Source organism: Oreochromis niloticus, linkage group LG12 (assembly GCF_001858045.2).
Source record: "Oreochromis niloticus isolate F11D_XX linkage group LG12, O_niloticus_UMD_NMBU, whole genome shotgun sequence".
Classification (NCBI taxonomy): domain Eukaryota; kingdom Metazoa; phylum Chordata; class Actinopteri; order Cichliformes; family Cichlidae; genus Oreochromis; species Oreochromis niloticus.
In genome coordinates, this window is record NC_031977.2 from 37,749,078 (window position 1) to 37,776,718 (window position 27,641).

Sequence of the window (27,641 nt, forward strand, 5' to 3'; positions counted from 1 at the left end):
TTTACCATCCATGAGAGGACAGGGACGAGAGACGGGGGGGGGGACGAGAGACCATTAACACAATTTTATTGACAGCACATTAAAACAACAAACATCAACATCATTAAATCCCCCCCCCCCGACACACACACACACACACACACACTCGGAGATTAAGCACGAGTGTCGCGTCTGCTCCTGTTTACATAAACGAGTCCAGATTGTTAGTCAGAGAGTAAAAAGCAGACAGAGCAGATCTGACCTTACAGCAACATGTCAGCCCGTTAGAGCACTTCACTCTCACTGTGGGCCTGTCTGATTGTTGGGTTTCTCTGACTTTGCAGGAACGTCTCCTCACAGTGTGAAGTGATCTGGTGCCGTATAAAGAAAAGTGTAAGCGTCTCTTGAAGCCTGGAATAAAAACAGGAGGCTGTAAATGAACAGACTGAAGTTCAAAAGTCAAAAATACAAAAACTGCTTAAAAAAACGAAACAAAACAAAATGTGAAAGTTCAGGTTCTGAAAAGCGCGGAGTCCTGTTTTCAGTTTTAAGACAAACCACACCGGCCACGAAGGACGCCAGGCTGCCACCAGGGGGCGTCGTAAGACTAAACAGTCCTATTGCAATTATCGTCTCAGCACATGGAGGAACAGGTGGTTCAAAAGTGAAAGAAAACTGTGAAAAAGTCAAAGCAGACGCTGAAGCTGCCAAAACAGCTCTGTTAAAACTAACGCTACAAAGTGACAGCATGAGGAAGCAGCGCAGCACTCAGGCAAAGGTTCACACAGCCCGTTAGTTCTGCATTACTCATTGCAACAGGCAGGAAACACACATGACACATTCAACGTCTCTCTGCATCACACTCACACCACAGACTCACAGAGGGAGGGAGCAGAGGAGAGGAGGTGAACCACAGAAGGAGCAGAAGAGACGCTGAGAGTCTGCACACTGGACCGATCGAGCTCCTTCAAAGAGAACAGACGAAGAACGAGACCAGAGAGGAGCAGGGAGGAGCAGGAAGACGTAAAGGAGAAGTTCAAACCTGAACTACAAAAGTCCGGCGTAAACACTACGCAGAAGAGAAAGAGCTGCGAAAAGCAAACAGACGAAGAGGAGCAGGAGGAGAACGTGGACAACCAGAGGGGGAGACCGTACCCTCACCCTTTAAGGAGCAGGGAGGAGGATTAGACATATAAGGAGGCGAGACAGCAGGGACGCCAACATCGACAAAGGTGGAGCAAAAAGAGGAGCGGAGAAAGACGAGGTGAGGAGAGGTGGAGCAGCGGTGTCGTCATGGAGGAGGACATCAGGAAGCAGGGGGTGCTGTACCTCCAGCAGCAGAGGTTTGGAAAGGTACCCACCTGTTCACCTGTTCACCTGTACTGCTCTGTCATTGGTCGCCTGTGTCACCATTAGTCTTATTCTTCCTCTGCTGTGGTCACTGTCCAGAAGAAGAATGTTAGCACACCTCCCGTCCTGAGCCGTGGTCCCCTTTTAATACTCATGCGTGTTGGCGTTTTTGTGTAACGTGTATTCTCCTGCGTGTGTTTACAGAAGTGGAAGCGGGTGTGGTGCGTCCTGTACAGAGAAAGCTCCTGCTCCATCTCCAGGCTGGAGTTCTACGAGTGCAAAGATGGAGGCAACGCCGAGAAGAATGACAAAACCCTGCGCAAGCAGCAGGAGCACAAGAAGGTGCAGCAGACTCTACTGTGCCGTGCCTGCCGATGCTCCGCTGCTGTTCGTCTTCTTCTGCTGGACTTTACTCTCACTCCGTCGCTACTTTTTGTCGGCTTAGCATCATTCCAGGTTATTACCATAGCAATAATGCATACTGGTACCCAGGTGATAGTGTGTGTTTACGTATGCGTCCTAGGTGATCCGCCTGGCGGACTGTATCCGGGTGACGGAGGTGGAGATGGAGGGATGTCCCAAAGACACCGGGTCCTTCCTGGTGGAGACCACGGAGAAGATCTACGTGTTCGCCGCCGACAGGAACCATCTGGATGACTGGACACACAAGCTGTGTGAAATCGCCTTCCCTGTAGGCACACACACACACGTGCACACACACACACACACACACACACACACACACACATACATGTGCACGCACACACACACACACACACACACACATGTGCACGCACACACACACATGCGCGCACACACACACATGCACGCACACACACACACACACACACACACACACACACACATGCGCGCACACACACACACACACATATGCGCGCACACACACACACACACACATGCGCGCACACACACACACACACTTGGTCTGCTCTCACAGTCACAGGAAACTGTGAGACAACCTCACCTACAGTAATCTGTTATAGACCAATCAGAGTAAAGAGCAGGTGATGCTGACGTTGCTCCTTCAGGTGAATCTGTAATGACCGTCTGTGTAAATCACAACTACATAATCCAGTGGATCGTGTTATCTAATCGGAAAACTTTTGGAATACTTCAGCGTCAGACATCGAAAGTGTGCTTGGGATCGAAACGGGTTGACCGTCTCCGGGCTGTTCTTTTAAAACGACCGATGGCTGGGTCCGACGCTCACGTGGCCCCGCCCTAAGCCTTCCCCTGCTTCCTGGTCCTCCATGACTCTAAGAGGAACATCATATCCAAACCGAAGGTCATGTTTATGGTTTGGGTCCATTCGGACGTGAAGCTGATACGTAATAAAAACAGGAAGATAAAGATGTCGTCCATCCTTTAATTACTTTTAAAACTTTGGATTCATTTCATTGTCTGAAAACATCGTTTTGACTGTTCGGGAGTTTTTATAAACCTCCAAACACCACGGTGATGTAACGGGTCTCATTTTTAGCTTATTTAGGGCGGTGGCTCTGTGACAAACTGACCCCTGACCTCGGGACGGTTGGTAGGCGCCTGAATGAAGGTGTGATGTCACAGTGATTGTAAAAAGTGCCCAGAGACAACAGACAGGTCAGAGGTCAACCTCAGACTGTGCAGGTGTGTTTAGGTGTGTGTCTGTACTCGTGTGATCATGTGTACATATATACTGGCTGCAGGCGGGCCTCAGGCTGACGAGGACGCGGTTCCTGTTTCTCATAAGTCGTCACATATGTGAAACTGTTTTACTTTTAAGAAAAGAAGTTTATATTCACCCGCAAACTGTTTCAGCGCTGATGTTGTAACATCGTCTTCCTGCCGACCTGAGATAACTTCTCCATTCTCTTCTAATGTTGATGCTCTTTGTAACTGACAGAGACTCAATCAGTGTTAAAGAACAGCCTCCTGTTTCTGCGTCCATGTGAGGGAGCTGATGTTGTGTTGGGTCATGTTGGGTCATGCTGCGTCCCTCAGGGATCAGTTTTAGGGCCCTATGAAAGCGCCTCCATCATTTCACTCCATGGCTATGCTGATGACACCCTGCTTCATGTGTACTCTCACTGCCCGCGATTCACCAGCATTTTCATGTGATCTAACAGTGTGACGGGAAACAACATGTCTGAGCACCAGCACAGCAAACAGCCTGAAACATGATGCCTGTGAGCCTAACCCCCGACTTCTATTCAGTGCCACGAAGCGACAGCCACGCTCACTGCTGCCCTACAAGCACCATCGTTGTCCTCCGACCTCAATGTTAGCGCCGGAGGTTTTAAAATGAACCGTCCGTTGGTCATGTGACGATGTCTCTCTGCAGCTGAATCTGTGTTAGTTTAAGACCACAGAGTACAGGCTGAGGAAATAAGACTGTACCACCAAAATAGCAGCTGATTAGCATGACAGTGTGAGCTGTCACTCTGTAGTTACACCACAAGTCAATTAACAACTTTTCAGCATGCAGAAAACTTAAAACAGGGTATGAAATGTTCCACACATCGTATCACAAAGTCTAGTCTTAATCACACGAGTCTGCCTGCAGCTTAACGGCCGCGGTCTGCAGGGCGAGGTGGTTGGTTCTACTCTAATGGTTTCTATGTAACTATGTAACATCGTCCAGTTAACAGAAACTATTGCTCGTGATCACATGATCTCAGTTTTTTAGGCTCCTCCGTCAGAAATGTGGGCGTCATATCTGAGAGCTGAGTCTGCACACGGCTGGTTCAAACATCTGTAACCTCTGCTGGTGTCAGAGGCTGAGCCGGAGGTGATTCTTCGTGCTTTGACTTCTTCTGTAACGGTCTTTTTACTGGTTTCAACCAATCAGCGATGGATCGCCTTCAGACTGCACACAACGCTGCAGCACTAACAGGTCGTCACATGTTACTCCAGATTTGGCTTCTCCTCATTGGTCGCTGCTAAATTTGAGGTTTCATGTAAAATGTTAGTTTGACCTTTTCGAGCTCTGCATGGTGAAGCTCCACAGTGTATCTCTGACCTGCTGAGGCCTCCTGCTTCTTCCCGAGCACTCGGGTCCTCAGGTCAGAGGTCACTGTTGGTCCCACGTACTGGGTTCAAACCCTGCGTGGGTCCTCATCCACCGAGGCTGTCGTCTTTACGCTGTGCACTCCACTGACTCGTTTACAAAGCAGCTGAACACATTTCTATACCTACAGGCTTTTAATGAATTTCCTCATGTTTTATATTATTTTAGTTATATTTGTGGTTTTATTGTGAAGCACTGACAGTGCTGTATAAATACATTTGACAGGTTTTACACTGAACACATCATCAGAGCGTCTCTGCTAAAAGTGAAAATATGAAACATTTATAGAATATGAAAATCTAAAATCTAATATTTACTTTCATTTTAAGAATACTTTTGGGAGTACTTTTATACTTTTTCATCATCATCATCGTTTATTTGTATAGCACTGTAAGAACACACCAGGCAGACCAAAGTGCTGAACAACACAGATCAAAACAACTACCAAATTAAAAATACCATAAAATCATTACATACAATAAAATAAATAAGAAGGTGTCAGTTTCCTAAAAGCCAGAGAATAAAAATAGGTTTTCTAACATGGAGGGGAAGGTTATTCCAGAGCATCGGAGCCGCAATTGAAAACGCTCGGTCTCCTCTGCATTTCAGCCGCGACTTAGGGACCGACAGCAGCAGCTGCTCAGCTGAACGGAGCGAGCGAGGAGGAACATGTGGCTTCAGCAAATCAGATAAGTAGACAGGAGCCAGACCATTTAGAGATTTAAAAACCAATAAAAGGACTTTAAAACGAACCCTAAATTCAATGGTTTTGTTTTGTTTCTCAGTGTTTACTAAAAAGTATATATATGTTAGCGCTGGGCCCTGCCCCTCTGCAGGCTTCCTAAAGCTGCCAATCAGCAGACAGAGAGGGGAGACTTCACCAAGGCCTGTGAGAGACACAGAAGGATTAGTTTGATGTGTGAATCATGCAAAGCTGCTTTAGGAGAGTGGAAGACTAAAGAGGACATGAGCTGAAGCACTGCGATCGTGCTGATGTTTGTCTGAATGATGAGCAGGACCGGGTCAGGGTGAGGAGGTGTGGCAGCATGCTGCCGCCATGACAACACCGCGGCACAGCTGAGGGCTCATTACAGACCGACGGCCATTTCTTCTTCTCCTGCTGCTTTGCTCCGTCACGTTGAAGCCGTGGGTATAAATAGCATCGCGATGGCAGACAGCTGACTGTCCTGACTCACAGCTCCACTTCCTCTTTCAGGCTCTGTGTAACAGGAAATATAGTCCTCGAGCAACCAGCCAATCAGAGTGCAGCTTCTGAGAGGAGGAAATAAAAACATGCACCGAAAAGAAGCCGTGCATGAAATAGTTTCCTCCTTTTTGCAACAGTGATGCTCACATTTGCTGTTCTCTTTAACAAAAATCTTCCAGGAATGAAAAATAAAAGCAGGCAGTAAAAGAGAGGCGTGGCCTCTAACGCAGGTGGCTGTAGCTGCTAGCTCGGCGTCTTAGCATTCCAGGACTTTGATTGGATGTTACTGATTAGGACACTGATAAAAACATCACATTAAACTAACATTTTTGTGGCCCTCACAAAGTTTATGATAAAAATACACATTTATCATATTTCAAGAACAATAAAAACAAGGAAATACAAAGATACGACCACACAGTGAGAGTTAATATCTGTTAGCACACTAAAATATGTGCCCATCCATCTTCATAGATACATAAATAAATGAATAATTTAGACTTAGAAAGGGGTCGATGACTTTCTCGGTGAGATAAACCCTCCCTCCGTGCAGCTGATCCATCTGGTGCAGTGACGGCTTTCTGCACGCGGCTGTTGACGAACACGTTTGACCCACTTTTCAATAAACTAACTCTGAGCCGGAAACTTGAACCCGCTCTCGCTTTGAACATCACCTCTGAAGAAGCTCTGTCTTTTAAAAGACTTTTATCTTGAAAAGCATCTGAGAAGGAGAACTTCCTGGATTCAGTAACTTTTGGAAAAGTACATATCTGGACTCTGAGGCTGTGCCTGGTGTGAAACCTCTGTTTTCAAGTGTCTGTGCGTCTCTGTTTATGTGTCAGGTCGGGTCTTAGACTCCACCTCTCTGGGAACATCTCAGCCCCCCCCAAGTATGGGGGCCTATCTATCCCGACCACACTCCCTGCAGGTGGCTGATGCCCCACCCCGTCGGTGAGTTGGTGTTTCTCGGTGTTTGAGGCTGGGTGCTTGGGTGTGTGCTGCCTCGCTCCTGGCGGCTGCTTGGCGGGGCCTGGCCACTCTGGCTCTGTTAGGACATGTTGAGGAGGTGATTTAGCCATTTGAATCAGCTGTGTTGGCTCAAGGACACATCTAAAACCTGCAGGACACCGGCCCTCGAGGCCTGGAGTTGGACACCTGCGGTCTTTTCTCTCGTCTCTCTTCTTCTCTGGTTTTCTTTCCTTCTGCTTTTGTTGAGTCTCTTCCCAACTTTTCTTCTTCTTTCTCTTTCTTGTCCCTGGTCCTGTCTGTTCTGATTGCAACAACTTAAAGTAGAAAAATAAATAGTAGTAAAGATCGAACAAACTATGACAATCAAGTGGACCGGTATGGCGAAGGTGCAATGGTTTAATTCAATTCAATTCAATTCAATTTTATTTACACAGCACCAAATCACAACAACAGTCACCTCAATCATATGACCCTCTATGAGCAAGCACTTTGGCGACAGTGGGAAGGAAAAACTCCCTTTTAACAGGAAGAAACCTCCGGCAGAACCAGGCTCAGGGAGGGGCGGGGCCATCTACTGCGATTGGTTGGGGTGAAAGAAGGAAAACAGGATGAAAGACATGATGTGGAAGAGAGACAGAGATTAATAACAGATATGATTCAATGCAGAGAGGTCTATTAACACAAAGTGAGTGAAGAAGAAACACCCAGTGCATCATGGGAATCCCCGGCAGCCTACGTCTATTGCAGCATAACTAATGGAGGATTCAGGGTCACCTGGTCCAGCCCTAACTATATGCTTTAGCAAAAAGGAAAGTTTGAAGCCTAATCTTGAAAGTAGAGATAGTGTCTGTCTCCTGAATCCAAACTGGAAGCTGGTTCCACAGAAGAGGGGCCTGAAAACTGAAGGCTCTGCCTCCCATTCTACTTTTAAATACTCTAGGAACAACAAGTAGGCCTGCAGTGTGAGAGCGAAGTGCTCTAATAGGGTGATATGGTACTACAAGGTCATTAAGATAAGATGGGGCCTGATTATTTAAGACCTTGTATGTGAGGAGCAGGATTTTGAATTCAATTCTGGATTTAACAGGAAGCCAATGAAGGGAAGCCAAAACAGGAGAAATCTGCTCTCTCTTTCTAGTCCCTGTCAGGACTCTTGCTGCAGCATTTTGGATCAGCTGAAGACTTTTCAGCAAGTTTTTAGGACATCCTGATAATAAAGAATTACAGTAGTCCAGCCTGGAAGTAATAAATGCATGAACTAGTTTTTCAGCGTCACTCTGAGACAGGATATTTCTAACTTTAGAGATGTTGCACAAATGGAAGAAAGCAGTCTTACATATTTGTTTAATATGTGCATTGAAGGACATGTCCTGGTCAAAAATGACTCCAAGGTTCCTCACAGTGTTACTGGAGGCCAAGGTAATGCCATCCAGAGTAAGAATCTGGTTAGATACCATATTTCTAAGATTTTCAGGGCCGAGTACAATAACCTCAGTTTGATCTGAATTAAGAAGCAGAAAGTTAGCGGCCATCCAGGTCTTTATGTCTTTAAGACATTCCTGCAGTTTAACTAATTGGTGTGTGTTACCTGGCTTCATGGACAGATAGAGCTGCGTGTCATCTGCATAGCAGTGAAAATTTATGCTATGTCTTCTAATGATGCTGCCTAAGGGAAGCATGTATAATGTAAACAGAATTGGTCCTAGCACTGAACCCTGTGGAACACCATAGTTGACCTCAGTGTGTGAATGGTCCACTTGGGAAAATAAATCTGGGGGGCATGTTTCTTGGCCTCCACATAATAATTCTTGGATTATTGTTGAATTTCTTTTTAAAGCCAGTAAACACTGAATGCTCTGTGTTTGCAGGAGACAGTTTTTAAAAATGCCTCAGTGGACGTATAAATTGAGACATTTGAATAACGTCTGTTTGCTGCGGCTCTCACACTATGATTCTCTGACAAACGTGCAGATGAGCTGGACGGATACGGGCGTGAAGCGTGGCAGCCTGCAGAGAGGAACCAGGGTGGAAGAAGACGAAGGAATGGAGGACAACTCGCTGTACAGCGGCCGAGAGACAGGTACCCCCCTCTGTCCACCCGTCTGTCCACCCGTCTGACTGACAGAGGCAGTCGGGGCCCCTCAGGGGTTCAGTCTTCAGAAACACATGTAGTGTGTGACTCCTCTGGAAGAAACAACAAAGACACTAAATTATCTTAAATTATGTTACCTGGAACCTCCGCCCTCCTCGGCTGTCTAAGCATAGTGTCTTACAGCTGTGGGTGCTTGTGAAGGTGAACTGCAACTGTGTCTGCAGCTCATCCAAAACGCAGGGCCTAGTCTCAGAGTCTTTGCTGAAGTATAGAGCAAACGTCTGCGTCTCTCTGCTTTTATTCTGTGGTTGAAACGGGCCCGAGCTCTGAGACGCTTCTATTGTTGTTTTATTCTAATCTTATTAGTTTAGCTGTCTGACACTTTGATCATGATCTGCTGTTGTCATTTTTTTAAAGGGCTTAAAAAGAAGAAAAACAGGAGAGACAAAAAAAGCAAACCGCAGTCAGTCAGCGTTCTAAAATCAGCCCCTCCTCCTTTGTTTCTTCTTATTGCGGTGTTCAGCGAGCTCTTGCAGCTTTCTTTTCAGTGCGACCTTCAGTCAGGACTTCCTCTGTTGCACCTTCAACCAAACCTCACTTCCTCCTCTCGTTTTTCCCTCTGCAGCTAAAATTAGCAGCTGCAACCAAAATGACACATTCAGCTGCTGCAACACACACACACACACACACACACACACACACACACACGCAGACACACACAGACACACAGGCACACACAGACACACAGACACACACGCAGACACACACACACACGCAGACACACACACACAGGCACACACAGACACACAGACACACAGACACACACGCAGACACACACACACACGCAGACACACACACACACACACACACACACACACACACACACACACGCAGACACACACACGCGAGCTGATTCCATGCTGAGACGCGTCCTTCTCACATCCTCGTTCTCTTGGGGTCGGAATAATCGGAAACCTCGTCTCCAACGGGGAAACGAACGCCCGGCTCAGAGAGTCTGAACTCTGAGTTTTTAGCATAAATTCAGAGAGTAAAGCTTTTAATGGTTAAACGTGACATTTTTTGGAATAATGTTATAATAATCATTTTTCCTCCATGTTCACTGAGTCCTTCCATCACTGAAACACTGAGCAGTAAAATCCAACTTTTCTGTTCCTTAGTTGTAGCTGTGATCCTGACAGGACTGGGCCTCAGTGCTTTGTCTCATTTCAGGACTCGTTACGATATCGTTTTGATCACAGATTATGAAACTGCATCAGTTCCCGATTAGAAATAACTGAGCAGTAGTTTGAGTGTGCTCTGTCACAGGAGATGGTTTCCACACTCAGAAGCTTCTCGGGGGTCCTTACCCACTCCCCCGACTCTGTGGCAATCCTGTGTGTTTGCATTAGGATCTTTGGTCCTCTGACATCACTGTGCAGATGATGCTCTGTCCAACAACAATCTTCCAGCGGTTACCCTCCAGAATCCTGGGTGTCCCTAAAAAGAGCAGTAAAATGGAGTTTTTGTCTTTTGGTGTCAGGTCTCTTTGAACATTAACATTAAGTAAAAATCCAGATGTGACTTTAGGCGATGCTTCGTCCTGACGTGACAGATCAGCTGACCTGATGTTTCAGGACCGGAGCTGCTTCAAAGCACAGCTTCATATCAGGTCGCTTCCTTTACTGGATTCAACAGTGAGCCAATTTGACCAGTCAGCTGAAGGTTTGTCAGAGCACAGCTTGGTTAGAAATGTGTGAGCCAGGATATTTGTCATTCCAGGCGTCGTGTTTGTGGATTTTGTGAGGCAGCGACGCACACACAGACAGACCTGAGTTCAGGCGTCAGGGTTTAATTTTAAAAGTGTTTGTTTGTTTTCTCGAGTTTGGCCTGCAGGAAGTCGCGTGATCAACGGTTTGCACGGCGCCCTGACAGTTTCCACTGTGGCTCTGCAGCTCATTGTGAACACGCTGTGTGTAGTGGAAACTTGTGTGCGCGGGTTCCTGCTGCGGTGAGGCGTGTCGCAGGGTGTTGCATCGCTGCAGTGACCAGCGGCTGCAGGACGACCTCAGCTTTTATCTTCACAGGGCAAATTTCCTGTTTCTGTTATTTCCAAACAGGAAGTAGCCGCCGTTTGGGCAGCAGCGAGCCTCGCACGTCTCAGCTCAGGACCCTGAAACAACTCTTTATTTAGTGTTTTTAACTTTGCTTGTGGGTTTCTATTTCTCTTTGTAATCAACCCCGTCTTCCCTTTTTCTTTTCGGGACACGTTGACGTGTCTGTATCCGTCCACAAACAGGAAGCTGATGTCAGACGCAGGCTGTGACCTGCAGGTCAGAGAAACCTGCAGCTCAACACAAATATGTTCGTGCTGCATCGTAACAACTCAACCTCAGAATATTTACTTTATCTGATTCTGCTGCACGACAGCGAGTGTTAGACGGAGTGTGGTGAAAGGGTTCAGTTCATATCCTCCTCAGTGATGACGTGTTTGGTTATTATGATTGCTGCTTCGTCAGAGGCGAGGACGTGGAGTCGGTAAATATCAAAGAGTGTTTCTCCATAAGCAGTGTGTACAGGAGCTGAGAGGGCGGAGCTCGGTTACTCTGTTGTAAACCAGCACAGCTGTGGACGAGCTGGTGCCAGCTGCTGCTGTCCACGCTGGACAAACAGTCACGCTTTGTCTGTCCACAGGACTTTGTTTCAGAAGGCTTTCTCCCGCAGCCACGTGCTCAGTCTGTACCTTCATGAACTTTAACCTTTAACCTGTGAACTGAGGTCGTAGAGTCTCGGTTCACAGGTTAGTCCAGGATAAACAGGTGAGTTTGCTGCACTGCGATGGGTTTACAGTAAAGACCAGTGTGTGACTGGTGCACAGTGGCTGTGGGTTCATGGTCACAGTTAGCTCACAGAGATTCAATGAGTGAACTCCACCTTCGTAATAACTTCCTAGTGTCTAATATAAAGACAGCATCAGCAGTGTCAGTGTGGAGGATGGACTCAGGTGGGACAGCTCAGGAAACATCTGCTCACATCTCGATGAATCCAGGTGTGTACGTCCACAGAGAGCAGCAGGTCAGCTGATCACTGCCTGCACACTAAGAACATCTCCTGGAGCTCTCAGTAGGAATTCTGATAGTTTTCCCCACACGGAGCCGTGACAACCCTCCAGCTGCTGAGTCCGCTGTAACCCCTGACTCCACACGGTGACCTGTTCAGGCTCAAAGTCCCCCTCAGAGTTTTATTGTCCTTCTTTTTCTGCTCAGCTTCCACAGAAATGATTCAACCTGAGAAATTTTTTATCATAATTAATATTTAGACTGAAGTTTGTGCTCCCATGTCCTAATATTATTGATTATTACATTCATATATCACAGGCTTCAGAAATCAGCTGGTAGAAGCTACTTTACTCTGAGTACATTTCAGAGCCGGTAATTTATTACTTTGACTGGAGTGAAGAAGTTGAATCAGCACTTTTCACTTCACTTTAGATCAAACACAGTCATGAAGACCGTGTGAGGAAGTGTTTCAGCTGCGTCTCTGTGAAAAGCTCACCTGTAAAATCAGACAGATTCAGATTTAAATCTCGTTGGTTTGAAAACGTTTTGGATTCATTTTTGTCTCTCAGACCGACGCTGAAGGCCTGACGTTACTGTGGTGATGGTTCATAAGGTCACATTTCTCACAAAGACAACGTTAACATGAGACCTGTTCTCGGCTGCTTCAGGTGTGGCTTGTTGCTCCGCCCATGAACAGAAATAGAAATGCAATCAGAGGACAGCGCCGTCACTGTTCTGGTTTTACACCTGCTGTTTCTATTTTTTCTCAGCTGGTTTCCACCTGAGCTGTCGATGAGGTTAATGGTTTCTTTTTTAGCTGGTGGTGAATGTGAAGTGCTGAGGTAAACCAGCGGCCTGAACTGTGTTTGTTCTTCATTAAAGTCGATGTGTGAACACACGGTAAAAACTCCACGCGCTGAAACGGGCTCCTTACTGTCCCGTCGTCCTCCGAGGCCACAAAGAGACGTGTTTGTTGTTAACGTTCGACTCTGCGATGGAGCGCTGACCTGGAAGCTGCTCTTTATCACTGCTGTGCATGCTGGTGTGACTGTTGTGACGTGCGTGTGTGCGGCCATGTGACGCGAGCACTTTCTGAGATTTGAATCTATCAAAACTCTTCCTCATCCCAGCTAACGTCTCTCACTGCTAGCATGCCCGCTAAAGAGCACGGGACCTAAATGATGCTCTTCCTGTCTGTATGCCCCCTAGTGTCCAAACGTGCAACTACAGAAGGAATAAATGGCTTCCACGTGTTAGTGCAGCTGCCCCTGACTGCGCTGCTGTTTCTCTTGGAAGCTCTTTAATCTCCACGGTCAGATTATCCCAGCGAAAAGGTCAAAATAATGCGTTTGGGTTCAGCGTGGGCACAGCTGACATAAGGACAATGAGGCGATTAAAACACTTTTGCACAATTTGAAACGGGAACATTTCCAACATTTGGTAGCTCATCCATCCACCCCAAGCTCCTTCTGACACCTCCACCGGCCCGGCTTCGTGTCCAGTCCAGTTGAATTCTTCCAGCTTTTCCTCACATTCCCAGTTGGAATAACTGACTAATCTGAGTGAACGACGGCGCGTCATTACAATCTCTCGCTGTTTCACTGAGTCACAGTCCTTTTCTTAAGCTGTCTCTGGGTTTCCAGCGTCTGTCCTGAGCAAGTCGCTCGTGTTCATGTGTTTCGTGTCTCTGCAGACAGGGTGGTCTCAGGGTGAGTCGGTCAGATATGTCGAGGTATCTGAGCCACACCTGGATCTATAAGCTCGAAATGCAGAGCACGAGGGGAGCTGCAAGTATCATTTGCCCCTGTCGAAGCATATTTTTAGCTTCACACCGAGTGTGACGCTTCCTGTTAGTCTCATCAGTAACAGCGCTCTGCATCAGGGCGCCTTGCTTCAGCACAACCTACAGTAAATAAAAGTTATGTTACGATCTTCAAACGCTCGGCGGTTTGGATCAACAACAGAGACAGGAAATAACGTTTTATAAGCCGGGAATATAAATAGCACTTCACAGCTGCAGCAGTTTTACCACATTTGGAGCATTTTGTGTAACTCTGAGGTCGTAATGAACACCTCCTGTAGTTGCTACTGTTGTCCCACATCCTCCAACACTTGCATCACACACACACGAACACACATGAACACACACACGTGTGTACGTGTGTCCTTGTGTCCTTGTGGGGACCTGCGTAGGTTTTTGACCATGTGATGACCCGCTGTTGGATCTTCGCCCTTCAGCTGTTTTAGGGGTCAGACGTGGTTTTCAGGTTTGCCTGGAATCAGGTGTTTGTTCTGGAGCAGTTTAACGACGCTGCTGCTGAAGCAAACCTGCGAGCGTCTGTGGTTTCCTCTGGGAGCATCAGCTGCAGTTCAACAGCTGAACGTAAAAGTTGAGCGTTTTAACGTCAGAGGCAGCGTCGTCACTCAGATAAGAAGCTGGTTTGGTTTCGTCTCCATTACGTTTGTTCCACATCTGCTTTTTAGCTCATGTTGTGAAAGATTCTTTCGTTTTCTTCATTTTCAACAATCTGCAGCTCAGCCACAAGAAACACAAACAAATCCGCTCATCATCGTTAAAAACACGTGTGTGTTTCATGCAGCCAAAGACGGAGGATTTATTCTTATTATTTACTGACAACATAATTTCTATCGAGACATGAAACCACGAGAAGCTGCAGCACGTTTCCAGTGTTGGACGCTCAGTGATTACAACATCCTCTCTGATCAGAGCCGCCCTCATCATTCAGTCCAGGATCAAAATAATCCTTCTTTGTCTGATACCTCATCCTCATTTCACTCTAATCTATAAGTAATCAATACTCGATGATCTCTGTGTTTCTGCAGACTCACTGAATAATAACTGTGTGTGTGTGTGTGTGTGTGTGTGTGTGTGTGTGTGTGTGTGTGTGTCAGTGCGTGACTTCAGGGTGTCCATTCGGAGGACGGAGGCATCTGAACGCTGCAGGCTGAAGGGGGACGGCGTCCTGCGAGCTGACATGGACGCTCTGCACCTGCTGGACAAGGGAGGAGACATCGTGTACACCTGGCCGTACAGATACCTGCGGCGCTTTGGACGTGACAAGGTGTGACACACTTTCAGAATTAAACCAGGATTCTCAGCAGATTTCACAGCAGGATTTTTCTGGACTGAAGTAAAGAGATTACATTACGTGTGCAGGTCCCATGTGGTTTCACGGGATTGTGACCGGACTCATTTCCAGTTCTTTGCTGATTTCCTGACACGTTCGCAGCTTCTCGGCTGCAGGAAATCGTCCTGCTGTAAAATCTCATGACGCTGTGTTCGCTCGTCAGCCTGTGTGAGCATCTCTGGCTTTCTGCTTTCTTTAGTCCACTTTCTCCTTCGAGGCGGGTCGGCGCTGCGACTCCGGCGAAGGGAACTTTGAGTTCGACACCAAACAGGGGAACGTCCTTTTCCAGGCCGTGGAAGCCGCCATCAACCTGCAGAAGGTCGCCCCTCCCCACAGACAGACCTCTGGGGGGGCCAGGCGAGTCCAGACACCACCCAGAGCTTCAGCTTGCCCCCCCACCGCACAACCTGCCACTGGCCCAGAGCAGGACGCTGCCTCAGCCCCGCAGCCAGATGCCCCCAGCCGCTCAGGTGAGCCCACACCTCAGTTCCTGAAGCGTTCAGAGCTTGGGTACGACTCAGCCCGCTTCAAACGTCCCGCCTTCTCTCTGCAGGCAGCGGACGACGTGTACAGCATGGTGAGCGAGCCGCCGAACCTCCAGATGATTCATCACATCGACAAAGAGAGCTGCAACGCCTCACAGCAACAGCAGCAGCGCCCCCAGATGGTAAGAAATGGAACAGAGGCCAAAACAGTAAAATCAGAAAGAAGAGCGTTAGTAAGAAATCCGAGTGACGAGTATTTTATGATTAAAGAAAAAAGCAGCTGAAGCGAAACTGTGATGGTTTTCTTTGCTGACGATTGGATAAAGTCAAACGTCTTCTTATTTAAGCAGTTGTAAACGAACCAAACAGAGAAAAGCTGAAATAATTACGATGTGGCTCAACAACTCACAGGTACGCTTACCTGTGCTTACACCAGCTTATTAAAACATATCATGATAAGCTGGTGTAAGCACAGGTAAGCGTACCTGCCGGGAGCCTGCAGGGCCTTGAGTGACCCTTCACCGACCGTCCCCCTAACGCTCGCCACAGCCTCTCTCAGACTCCATCTTTCCCCCACACCTTGTCCTTCCTTTGAAGGCGGAGCCAGAAGCTCCCTTGCCCCAGCTCTTTTTAAGGGTTTCATCAGCCGCAGCCCGGATGTCCTCCTCCCACAGGAAGGTCCGGCCCACCGCAGTGACGGCTCGGGCAGGTGTAGGCGTAGGGTTACCTGATGATCTCAGCGGGTAATCAGAGACAAGAGGGAGCGCATTACAGCGGTACTGCGCTGCGCCCCCCCCATGGGAACCAGTTTACCTCTGCTCACACCGGAGCTGGTCCTGCATTCACCTGAGGCTGAGCCGTGCTGCCGGGCAGGATGGATGTGCTCGAGGTGTGGGGACCCGCAAAGATCATATTTGTCAGTTAAAGAATCGAACCCATAATATGTTTGTAGTTCCTGAGGAAATGATGAGGTCACAGTCGCTCTGAGGCAGTGGGAACAGGAACTGACTGCATTTATTAAATAATACAACAAAGCGCCCTAATGATAAATATCCCAGGATATGACACAAAGAAATACGAGGGGCCTGTTATCAAACCGACGAGCAGGCGGAGAGCCGTCAGTGTTTCACACAAGCCAATAATCTTTGTCACTCGTGTGTTTTCACTGTTTGGATTATTTGGTTGGACTGATGTGTTTTTATTGTCCTTGGCTCCAAACCTCAGTTCTGGCCTTTGACTCTCTTACGATGACTCTTGACTCCTCAGTAAAGTCGAGGTTCAGAGTATCAGAGTTCATATGATTCAAATAGTTTCCACAGTCAGATCCAAACCTTCTGACGCACGTGTCGTCATTTTGTTCTACAAGCAGCTTGAAATATGTTCAGAGAAGAAGAACGAGGGCGGCTGCCAGCAGCTGCTTCATCAGCTGGAAGGTGGAGGCACAGTGGTGTTTCTGCCAGGTGAATGATACCTGAGTGACACACCTGTGAGGAGTGCTCACATGATGCTTCGATGTTCACATCGTGTTGTGTCCTGATTGTCTGTCAGAATTTGACACCCTTAGCTGTAAGCACACCAATGACATCATTAAATTGCGACGCCGTTCAGTTACTGTTTGATTCAATGATGATGAAAGTGAATGTGTGATACTGACCCACTTCCTGTCCTGTTCTCAGTGTCGCCTCGAACCTCCGGTGGATAAAACTCTGACCGGAGTGAAGAGTTTGAACCTGGACTCTCGCCTCCCCGCCCCTCGAAAGAATCAGGTCAAGATGATCTCCAGCTGCCCCCTGCCCAACGCCAGCCCCGACTCCAGCCCTAATCTGAGCACCGGCCCCGCCCCCGGCTCGGTCCCCAACCCCCGCCTCAGCCCTAAGCCGAGCGCCAAGCCGGAGCAGACGTACTCGCAGATCACCATGTCGACCGAGAGAGGCACCAAGAGGGAGAAGAGGAACGCCAACGTGGCGGCGCCCTGCACCGACAGCGAGGCAGACTACTCGCTGCCCTTCGACACCATCGCCAAGAATGTCATGACCGACATCCTGAACTCTCACCGTACAGACAGCGGCCATGCGGGCGCCGACCCGCTGTACGACAGCATTGACGAGATGAAGATCAGGAACGTCTTCACGAGCGACAGTGACACCGTCAAGACGTTGGACCACATCTATGACGAGCCCGAAGGCTGCGCTGCCGCCGCCAAAGGACAGAAATCCAACCCCTCCACCTCGGTGTACGATGACCCTGAGGAGATGAGAGGAGATGCCTGGAGGATTATGGGTACAGCTGCTGACCCCAAAGGTCACGAGTACCCGTATAACCCCCGAGTTGATGACTACGCCGTGCCCAAACAAGCCCAGAGGGCGTTTCCGGTTACGCAAAGCAGCAACGAAGAAGCAGAAGAAGAAGTAGAAGAAGAAGAGGAAGAGGAGAGTGAGGAGCCTGGATTAAGGGAGGAGCTTAGAGAGCAGCGCCAGGATTCGCCGTACAACAACGTGATGGTGAAAATGGCGTAGAGGAGAACCGAGCAGCGAAGTTAGTTTTAAAGAATTATTTATAAGTCGTAACTTTGAGTTTGTCTGATCATGTGACCGATGTCTCCTTAAGGCACTTTGTAAAGTTTAACTGAGCTCAGTGGCAGCGAGAGCTAACCGGCGCTGTCGGCGCGACGCTGCCACCTGCTGGTTCGTACTCGCTTTCTTCAGTTTTATCGCTTTTGCCTTGAATATGGGCGCTGCTGTGATGGTGTTACTGGAAACGTATCGTATGTTCATGTGTTGCAACACGTGCAGCTGTATTACTGTGAGAACAATAAACTCAAACTGTAGCATCCACGTCATGGCTCACTTTCCTCCTTCATACTGACTTCATACACGTTCATTGACACTTTGTAAAAAGCACACGCAACACACAACTAAATAAACTGATACGACCGAGACAAAAACGGTGGTATTTTGTAAATATAATGATAAACGCAAATTCACTGTGTCATTGTGTAACTTTATTAGCAGCGTCCTTCTGAAATGCGCCAACAACGCTGAGAGTAACATCCTCCTCTCTGCCCCTTAATGCTCTCTGGTTGCTATGGTAACGCCTAAACATTTCTTTCAAAATAAGGGGATGTCCAAATTCATGTGCTGCATCCTCTTTTTTTTTTTTTGAACAATTGAACAACAAATATACATAAATAGCCCGTTGTAGAAAGGGTATAAAAAATTCCACAGCTTGCAATATCTTTTACAAGTCATGTATACAAATGTCACGGTCCTGAGCCTGCCGACTCAGTGTTTTGTGTTTCCTTATGCTTTTGTTCATTCCGAGTATGTATTCTGTTGTGATTTGCCATTTGTTAGGTTTCTGTTCTTTGCCTGCCTGCCCCCACGTCTCTGTGTTCCCTCTGTCTGTCTATGGTGTCACTCTGTCTGCTTGTGAATTTGTCTGTTTAGTTCAGTGTCTTGTCTGGTTCTGTGTCTAAGTTTCCTGTTTTATTGTGAAGGTCTCCGTCTGATGTGAGTGTGTTCAGTTTACGTTTCCCCTGTCCCGTCAGCTCTGAGTTCTCCCAGCTGTGTTGCCCTCCTGTCTCTCATCCCCTGATTACTGGTGTGTGTATTTAAGCCCTGTGTGTTCTCCTGCCTGTTGCCGGTTCCTCTGTGTTCCACAGTGTCCTGCTCCTCATCTGCGTCTCGCTGCCTCTCACCCTGTTCGTATGTTCTCTGGTTTGTTATTTAGTTTTCCCAGTTTAGGTTGTTCTGTTAACTCTCTTCCCTCACTGCCTGTTTTTTGCCACTCCACCATTTGTAAATAAATGTCACTCGAATCATCAGTCACTGCCTGCATTTTGGGTCCTCCTTTTCCTCCAACACCACACGGCTCGCCTCGGCAGCCGTGACAACAAATACAAGCAGGAAAACAAAAAAAAGTCGAAACGATTAAAAAAAGGAAGAGGTGCTCGAGGTATAAATAAACAACATATAAATCAAGTGAAACTGTACATTCGACATAGCTCTTGTGTTTTACATGCTTTGGAATTTGTGCTGTTATTTAGGTTCTCTAGATAATTGGAGAACAAAGCTTTAAAAGCAAATATGTTTGGACGCTGTTGTGAAAGATTGATAATATAGCTTTTTCCTGGATTTATTTTGTCGGCATGTGAGAGGCCAAATATAATATGTTGAAAATTCGGTTTACATGAGGGATCAATTTTGGTGTTTATAAAGTTATTTAGATTAATCCAAAATATCTGTGTATACGGGCATTAACAAAATAGATGACATATTGTGTCCTCTGCATTTGTCATGGTCCTGAGTCCGTGACTCAGTGATTTTGTGTTTGGTGTATTTATTGTTGTTGTTATTATTATTATTATTTGTGGGCTGTTTTGGGATGGTTTGTGTTTTGGGGTTTTGGATACTGGGGTTTGTGCTCCCTCTGTTGGTCCCTGGTGTTAGTGTTCCCCTGTCTCGTCAGGTTAATCAGGTCCAGCTGTGTCTCCCACCTGTGTGTGATTTCCCAGCGTCCCTCTGTGTATTTATAGTGTGTGTCCGCCTCTGTTCCTCGTCGTGTCGTCTGTGTTCATCCTCTGTATTACTCCATGAATCCTCTGCGTGCTCTCCCTGCTGTCCTCCCTTCAGGTTTGCTATTCTATGGTTTAGTTTCTCCCAGTTTAGTTTATCCTTGGTTCTGTTTTGCCCTCCCCACTTTGTGTTCTGTATTCTTAATAAACCACCCTCACATCTTAGTAAGTGCTGCATTTGAGTCCTTTCCACACATCACACGGCTGCTGCCCCAGTCGTGACAGCATTGCTGCAAAAAGTACAAAGAATATCAATATTTTTCTTAAATTTAACAAGATATGTCTTTACTGGATAACATCTATGGATCAATTTAAGAGTAACTTCTCTTACCTTATTAGTGATAATAAATTTCCTTGATAGCATCCAAGTGTTTTTCAGGTCTATATCATTGTAAATATAAGATAAGATGGCCTTTATTAGTCCCACAGGTGGGAAATTTGTTTTGTTACAGCAAAAGTGCAAAGTTATGTAGCAGAAATTAGAAAACACTGGAATGCAATAAAATACAATAAAATAAAATAAAATAAAATAAAATACTATATACAATAGAATAAAATAGAAATACAAATACTATATACAACTGAGTAGGAAAATACAAAAACACAACTTCGTCAGAAGAAGAATTGCACGTATAGCAGTCTTATTGCACGTGTGGGTTTGTGTGTTTGATCAGCTGCAAAAGTCTTTATTGTGGAGTCTGACAGCAGTGGGGAGGAAAGACCTGCGAAATCTCTCCGTCCCACACCGTGGGTGCCGCAGTCTCCCACTGAAGGAGCTGCTCAGTGCTGTCACAGTCTCCTGCATGGGGTGGGAGATGTTGTCCAACAGGGATGACAGCTTAGCCGCCATTCTCCTGTCACTCACCACCTCCACTGGGTCCAGAGGGCATCCTAGAACAGAGCTGGCCCTTCGGATCAGCCTGTTCAGTCTCTTCCTGTCCCCAGCAGAGATGCTGCCCCCCCAGCAGACCACACCATAAAAGATGGCTGAGGCCACCACAGAGTCATAGAAGGTCTTCAGGAGTGGGCCCTCCACTCCAAACGACCTGAGTCTCCGCAGCAGGTACAGCCTGCTCTGCCCTTTCCTGTAGAGGGCGTCTGAGTTATGAGTCCAGTCCAGTTTGCTGTTCAGATGAACACCAAGGTACCTGTAGCTGTCCACAGCCTCGATGTCCATACCTTGGATGTTCAGTGGTTGCAGTGGAGGATGCTTGTGCCTGCGGAAGTCTACCACCAGCTCCTTGGTTTTACTGGCGTTGATCTGGAGGTAGTTCAAATATTATTACCAATCAAATACAGCTGCAGGTTTGGAAACAATATCTCTTTGAATGATTTGTCTAATACATTGATTTGTGGCTTTATCACTCAATAAAGGACAGGTGTTACCGATGTATATGCTAGCGGGATTTAGTTCTGGAATAATACAATTTCTACCTTCAGGAGCAGACACCAATAACCTTCTCACCCCATCTGGTATTGCATCAAAAACTACAGCATATTCTTTTGGAGTGACAGGAAAATCATAAACAGACAAAAATTCCTTATAAGAAAATAATTGACCGTTATCATTCAGTAATTGACTCACAAGTAAAATTTTCCTATCAACACATTTCTGAATATATAATGATTTGTTCTTAAATTTAATATCCTGATTGTTCCAAATGAGATATTTATGGGGAGAAAAGTTGTGAGAGTATATCATTAACCAGGATGATAGGAGCTGACTATGAAAGTTGGAGAGTTTAATCGGTAGTTTAGAGATATTGTAATTGCATCTTAGCAGAAAGTGCATTCCTCCAAGTGAGTTAAAGATATGGTTGGTAATAAAATTCCAAATTGAACTGGGATTTTTTAAAAAGAGTTTGATCCATTTGATTTTAAAGGAAGCATTAAGGGAGGTAAAATCTAGAGAGTTTAGGCCACCAGAACACAAATCGTTTATCATTACATTTTTTTAATATAATGTATTCTCTTTTTCCAAATGAAGTTAAATAATATTTTATCAATTTTTGTGCATAATTCTTTGGAAACATCAAGTGCCATAGCTGCATAAATAAGTCTGGAGAGGCCTTCAACTTTGGCTACCAAGGATCTCCCAGTGATGGATAAATCTCTTTGAAGCCAAAGATTAAATCTTTGTTGTATTGCAGTTATAAGAGGGTCGAAATTTTCAGATAATCTGGCATCTTGGTCTTTTTGAATGATAATACCAAGATATTTAACCTTGTTTTTAACAGGAACACCTGATATAATAGTATCTGTGCAGAATTTAACAGGGAGAAGTTCACATTTTGGAATGTTGAGTTTAAGACCAGAGGCTATTGAGAAATTATTGACAACTTTGAGAGCTTCATCAACTTGATATTTATCCTTTAAACAAAGTGTTGTGTCATCTGCTAGTTGAGTAATAGATAATGTTCTGCCAGCAACAGAGAGACCCACTATCTGCTGTTTTTAAAATGAATAGAGAGTAAGTGCATAGGAAGAAGGAAAAGATACGCAGAAATGGGACAACCTCGCCGGATCCCACGGTTGATATCAAATCTTTTCGTTGTACCATGCGGGAGTTTGATTGAGCTATTTGCATCTGCATATAAAGTTTGAATTGATTTTTTAAACATATTTCCAAAACCAAAAATATCAAGTGCTCTGAACATGAATTCATGTTCAATGGAGTTGAAAGCTTTATAAAAATCCAAAAAAAGAATGAAACTATTATCTGTGATTAAATCTGAATGATCCAAAGTATCAATTACCAGCCTTATGTTGTTAGTTATGTGTCTGCCAGTCATAGAACCAGACTGTGTTTCATCAATGATATCATTAAGTGCACATTTTAATTTTTTAGCCAAACGCATAGCAATTATTTTATAATCGTTATTCAGCAGTGAAATAGGTCTCCAATTTTCTATCAAAAGGGCGTTTTTTTGAGGTTTAGGAATCAAAGTAATTAGTCCCTGAGTCAAGGAAGGAGGGAGCTTTTCATTATCAATGCTTTGAATATATACTGTATGTAAAAAACGTGATAAGTCCTTTGAAAATAATTTGTAAAATTCAGAAGTCAAACCGCCATTCCCTGGACTCTTATTAAGTTTCATTTTATTAATAGCACCTTCAGTATCTAGTGTTGTGATGGGCCATCACACATAGTTTTATTATTGTCACTAATTGTTTTAATATTACCTAAGAATTATAGGGTTTTTCCATGACTTCTGTAGAAAAATTAGATGTATATAAAGTTTTATAAAAACGTTTACAAGTCTTGGAAATCACTTGAGGGTCTTGTGTGATGACCCATCTGAACACAGTTTAGTCATGCTGCCATTGTGATGTTTTTCTAATTTGAAAACATCGCTCGAGTTTTGTTCTCCCTCTTCAAGCTGTTTCCTTCTCACCCTCACAAAGGCACCTTTGCCTTGTAAATATATATATTATTTCATTTTAATTGTAGAATGTGAAGTCTGTTCCTGTTATCTTCAGATAAATTATCAGGTGATCTTGACAAAGCGATAATTTTAAATATTTCAGCTCCTCTTTTCATTAAAAGAGGCCTCAATTAAAATTTCATGAACTCCCAATTTTTACAAAAAGCATGTTCAACACATGCCTTGTTCCAATACTCATCTATATTTGTTTTAATTTCCTTTACCACAGAGTCATTCAGTAGAAGAGTGTGGTGTGAATAAGGCACGGCGGGACCACAGATCATCATTTAGAGCCATTTTATTGATTTCACATCACACCACAACACACACCAACCCCTGAGTCCCCGTGTTTTTAACTCGGCGGGCGTGATTAAGGATGCCATGCAGGTGCGTCCGCCCTCCCTGCACGGCACCGCAGACCACGCCCCACCACAAAGAGAATTATTCAATTTCCAATATGAATTCACTCTTTTAGACAATTACTGGCATACAAACATATCTCCAAAAAGGTGTCAAGGTTGTCGGCAACATTTTTGATGTAGAAACATATTCGGATAAAGGTTCAGAAGTTAACCAATAATCAATACGAGACTGTAATGAACCTGATCTATTTTTCCATGAAAATTCCTTAATTGTGGGATTTTTAAGTCTCCAGATATCAATTAGGTCTCTTTCATTTATAAAATCCAACATATAATTACTACTATCCTGACTTTTACTTGGCCATCTATCTATCATGTTGTTGAGTGAATGATTCCAGTCTCCTCCTAATATAATCTTTAGATTAGTAAATTTACTTATTAAAGACTCAATTATTTCATTTACTACAAGTATTAGGTCAATATTCTCCTGTTTGTTATTATAGCTGTAAATGTTTCCCAGTAAGAGGGTCTGATCATTAAAAAAAATAACCAGCAAAATAAAATGTCCTTTCTCATCAGTTTCTGAAGATATAATTTTTCCATTAAACTTGTGTTTCAGACTCAGAGTTCCCACTGAATGGTTTGTGCCATGAGACATCCATAAATCCTCACCCCATTTCCAGAAGTTAGCGTCCTTAGGTTCAGAATGGGATTCTTGTAAGAGACAAAAGTCAGTATTCAAACTTTTAGCATATAAAAACAGAGCTTTCCTTTTGGTATTGTCCCTTAGTCCTCGAGCATTAAAAGAAATAAAGGATAAAGATGACATTTTGAAAGTAAATGAACTTTTTACCCTGAGAAGAGTGTGTACGCTTCAGAGAGAGCAGAACTACTCTGTCTGAAAAAGTGCTTCACAAACATTTTAGCAGCAACAGCATAGAAGTCTTTAGAATAATAAGGAAAAGAGTGTCAGGGTCCTGGGGTTTTTTCGACCCAGTGTTTTGAGTTCCTGTGTTTTTGCCTTTTTGAATTATGTATTAAGTCCTCACTGTAAGTCTTTAGTTGTTCTATAGGGTCTAGTTTCTTATGTTCCTTGTTTAGTAATATTCTCTCTGTGCAGTTGACCCCCGTGTCTCCCTCTGTGTGATGTGAGTGTTGTGCTTTGTCCCACTCCTTGTGTTCTGTGTTTCCTCATCCCATCGTGTGCTTCTCCATTGTTCTTTCTCCCTCCAGGCTGTCTCTGTGTACTTCCTGTTTTATTCTGAAGGTCTGTCTCGTGTGAGTGTTTTCAGTTTTACTTCCCCCTGTCTCATTAGCCCAACTTCTCCCAGCTCCCCTCCTGTGTCTCATTCCCCTCGTTATTCCCCAGTGTATTTAAGCCCTGTGTTTCTCTGTGACAGTGGTGTTGTCCCTCATGCTGTGTGAAGCTCCCTGTGTTTCTCTGGGAGTTTAGGTCTTGATGCATTCTCAATCATCCAGGAAAGTAAATCTCCAAAAGTTGAATCTGTTCATCTGGACGTAGCGTTTTGTGGGAGAAACGTTTCGTCACTCATCCAAGTGACTTCTTCAGTCTCAGCTGACTGCAGGTTTCCCCAAACCTTATAAACAGTACATTTGCATAATGGCTGAAACCAGCCCACTGAAGGAACAATGGGCTGTGAGGTCAGTTCCTTAATCATAATTATTGATTACTGGCCATTGATCAGTGTTCTTTGATCAGCGGGTTTTGGTCAGTGATTGTTGATCAATGGTCATGGGAATTTGCATAATTATGATTAAGGAACTGACCTCACAGCCCATTGTTCCTTCAGTGGGCTGGTTTCATTTGACTCTCGGCCATTTGACCTTAGAACTGAAGAAGCTTCTCGGATGAGAGGTGAAACGTCTTCAAGCAACTTAAAGAAGTCCAGACGCTTTTCTTTGCAAACTCCTTTGTCCAGATGAACAGATTCAACTTTTGGAGACCTGTGAGTTTAGATTAATGTTTTCTCCAGTTTAGTTTTGTTTAGCTTTGCATGCCCGCTTTCCCGTGCCAGCAAATAAAGCTGTATTTTGAGTTCATCCCTCGTGTCTGCATTTTGGGTCCAACCCCTGCCTGCCACACAGCGACTCTTGACAAAGAGACCTTGAGGCACATCCGCAAACAGGACTGAAAGGGATTTCAGTGAATTTCTTTTCTGTTCACGAAAGCACGGGCTCCGACGAAGTAGGCAATTTTCCCCTCCTTACGTTCTTTCTCCACCTGTGGCCATAGCTGGTTGCGTCTCTCTCGGTCCTCGGGAGAGAGATCTTCTTTGAAATGGAGCTTTCTTGTCTTCAGGTAGTCAGATCGCTTCGCCGCCTTCCAGATGATGTGTTGACAGTTTCTCGTGGTAAATTGCAAGATTATGGTGCGGGGCAGTGGCGCAGAAGAGGACTCACATCGTTGTCTGATCCTGTGGACTGAATCAAGTACCTCTGGGAACTTTTCACGGTGGTCGGGATCCACGTTTTGGCAAATTTCAATAACCTTACTGCGTACGTTTTCTCCTTCTTCTTCCGGTAGCCCGTGAAGTCGCAGGTTCCATCTTCGTTTATACCGAGACAACTCCAGCACCTTGTTTTCCAGTGTTTGAATTTTCTCTTCTGCTTTATCCACCCTTACTTCAGTACGAGACACTTTTCCTTTTAGCTCCCTGAGATCTTCTGAGATAAAGTTAATGGTAACCTTCAGGTTGCTAATAATCTTCTCGATGTTAGCTCCTTGCGCTTCGTTAGCCATCTTGAGCGTCGTAATAATGCTTTCCGCCGTGTCAGTTTCCATCACTCTTTTCTTACCAGAAAGTTTTGACGGAGAGGAAACAGGAGTGATAAGAGCTCTCTTATTTGAGCCCAGGTTTTTTGCCATCACATACAGCTAGAAGTGTGCACCTTAGAGTTCGCTTTGCTGCTCTTAAAGGAGTTTTAAGACAGAGCGAGTTCTGTAACAGACCGTTCACAGCGCCGCCATCTTGGCCCCCCTGTGCTGCATCCTCCTGAGGCCGCATTTGTAGACCAATTACGTCACAGCGACGCGACGAAGGCTGTCCCAATTTGTAGACTCCTCCGAATCCAGACGACAAATGCGTCCTCCTTTTCCCCAGATTTGAAGGATGGGTCGGGTGTGTCCTTCGTGGCCCACCATATCCCAGAATTCATAGCGCGGCCCAGCCAATTCCAGTTTCCAACAATGGCGGCCGCTACTAAGTTTTAATATTACTCTTATTAATCTTTCTTGGTCACAAAATAAACTTTTAACATATTTTCAGGCGAGAATGTAGCTGTGTAAACTTCAAATATCTGCTCGGTTTATCAAGACATCGCATATTTGCAAAAGTGCTTCGACGTTTTCAGAGACGTCTGTTACCCACCAGCTCGATAGCTACCAGGGGCGAGAACAGCGAACTCCCCGCACGTTTTCAGACCCCCGCGGTCTTTGGCTACTCAGGTTAAACATGATATATAAGTCACTTAGATAACTTAAAAATGTAATTGTTTGGCTTTTTCCAGGGTTTTATTTGTTCCTGAGTAAATCGGTTTGGCTGAGATTAAAGTTATTAGGTTAGATTAAATAAAACTTTAATAATCCCTCGGGTGGGTTTGTCCTTGGTTTTCACACAGCTGAATAAACAGAAGTATGAGACGGTCGAGAGTTTACGCCAGCGTCCTGTTATAGTTTAGATAGCAAGGAGCAGACGGCCGAGTTTATTAAACTCCACCGAGACAGCGGTGACGTTAATCAGAAGGCTAGACCGTCCAATTTCACAGCCGTTTATTTCTGGCCTACCCGACCTTCTGAGGACCCAGCCCACGTAGACCGCGAAGGCCGGGTCCTCAGGAGGATGCAGCCCATGAATCTGGAGACAGCTTTAGACACACAACTACAACACAGGAAAGACCCAGGGAAAC

At 45.4% G+C, this 27,641-nt stretch overlaps 1 protein-coding gene across 1 annotated transcript; it reads left to right on the top strand.

Annotated features, from left to right (window-relative positions):
- Positions 1 to 94: 94 nt before the first annotated feature.
- dok2 (docking protein 2) lies at positions 95 to 18,189 on the top strand. The gene is made up of 7 exons (XM_019346404.2): positions 95 to 1,332; positions 1,534 to 1,671; positions 1,853 to 2,020; positions 8,544 to 8,652; positions 14,634 to 14,803; positions 15,069 to 15,536; positions 17,031 to 18,189. The coding sequence occupies exons 1-7, from the start codon at positions 1,273 to 1,275 to the stop codon at positions 17,868 to 17,870; spliced, it is 1,953 nt and encodes a 650-aa protein (XP_019201949.1). The 5' UTR covers positions 95 to 1,272; the 3' UTR covers positions 17,871 to 18,189.
- The last annotated feature ends 9,452 nt before the right edge of the window (positions 18,190 to 27,641 follow it).

Coding starts and splice junctions, on each gene's coding strand:
- dok2 (XM_019346404.2), top strand. CDS start 1,273: ATGGAGGAGGACATCAGGAAGCAGGGGGTGCTGTACCTCCAGCAGCAG. Junction 14,804..15,068: donor GGCGCTTTGGACGTGACAAG/GTGTGACACACT, acceptor TGCTTTCTTTAG/TCCACTTTCTCCTTCGAGGC. Junction 15,537..17,030: donor AGCAGCAGCGCCCCCAGATG/GTAAGAAATGGA, acceptor TCCTGTTCTCAG/TGTCGCCTCGAACCTCCGGT.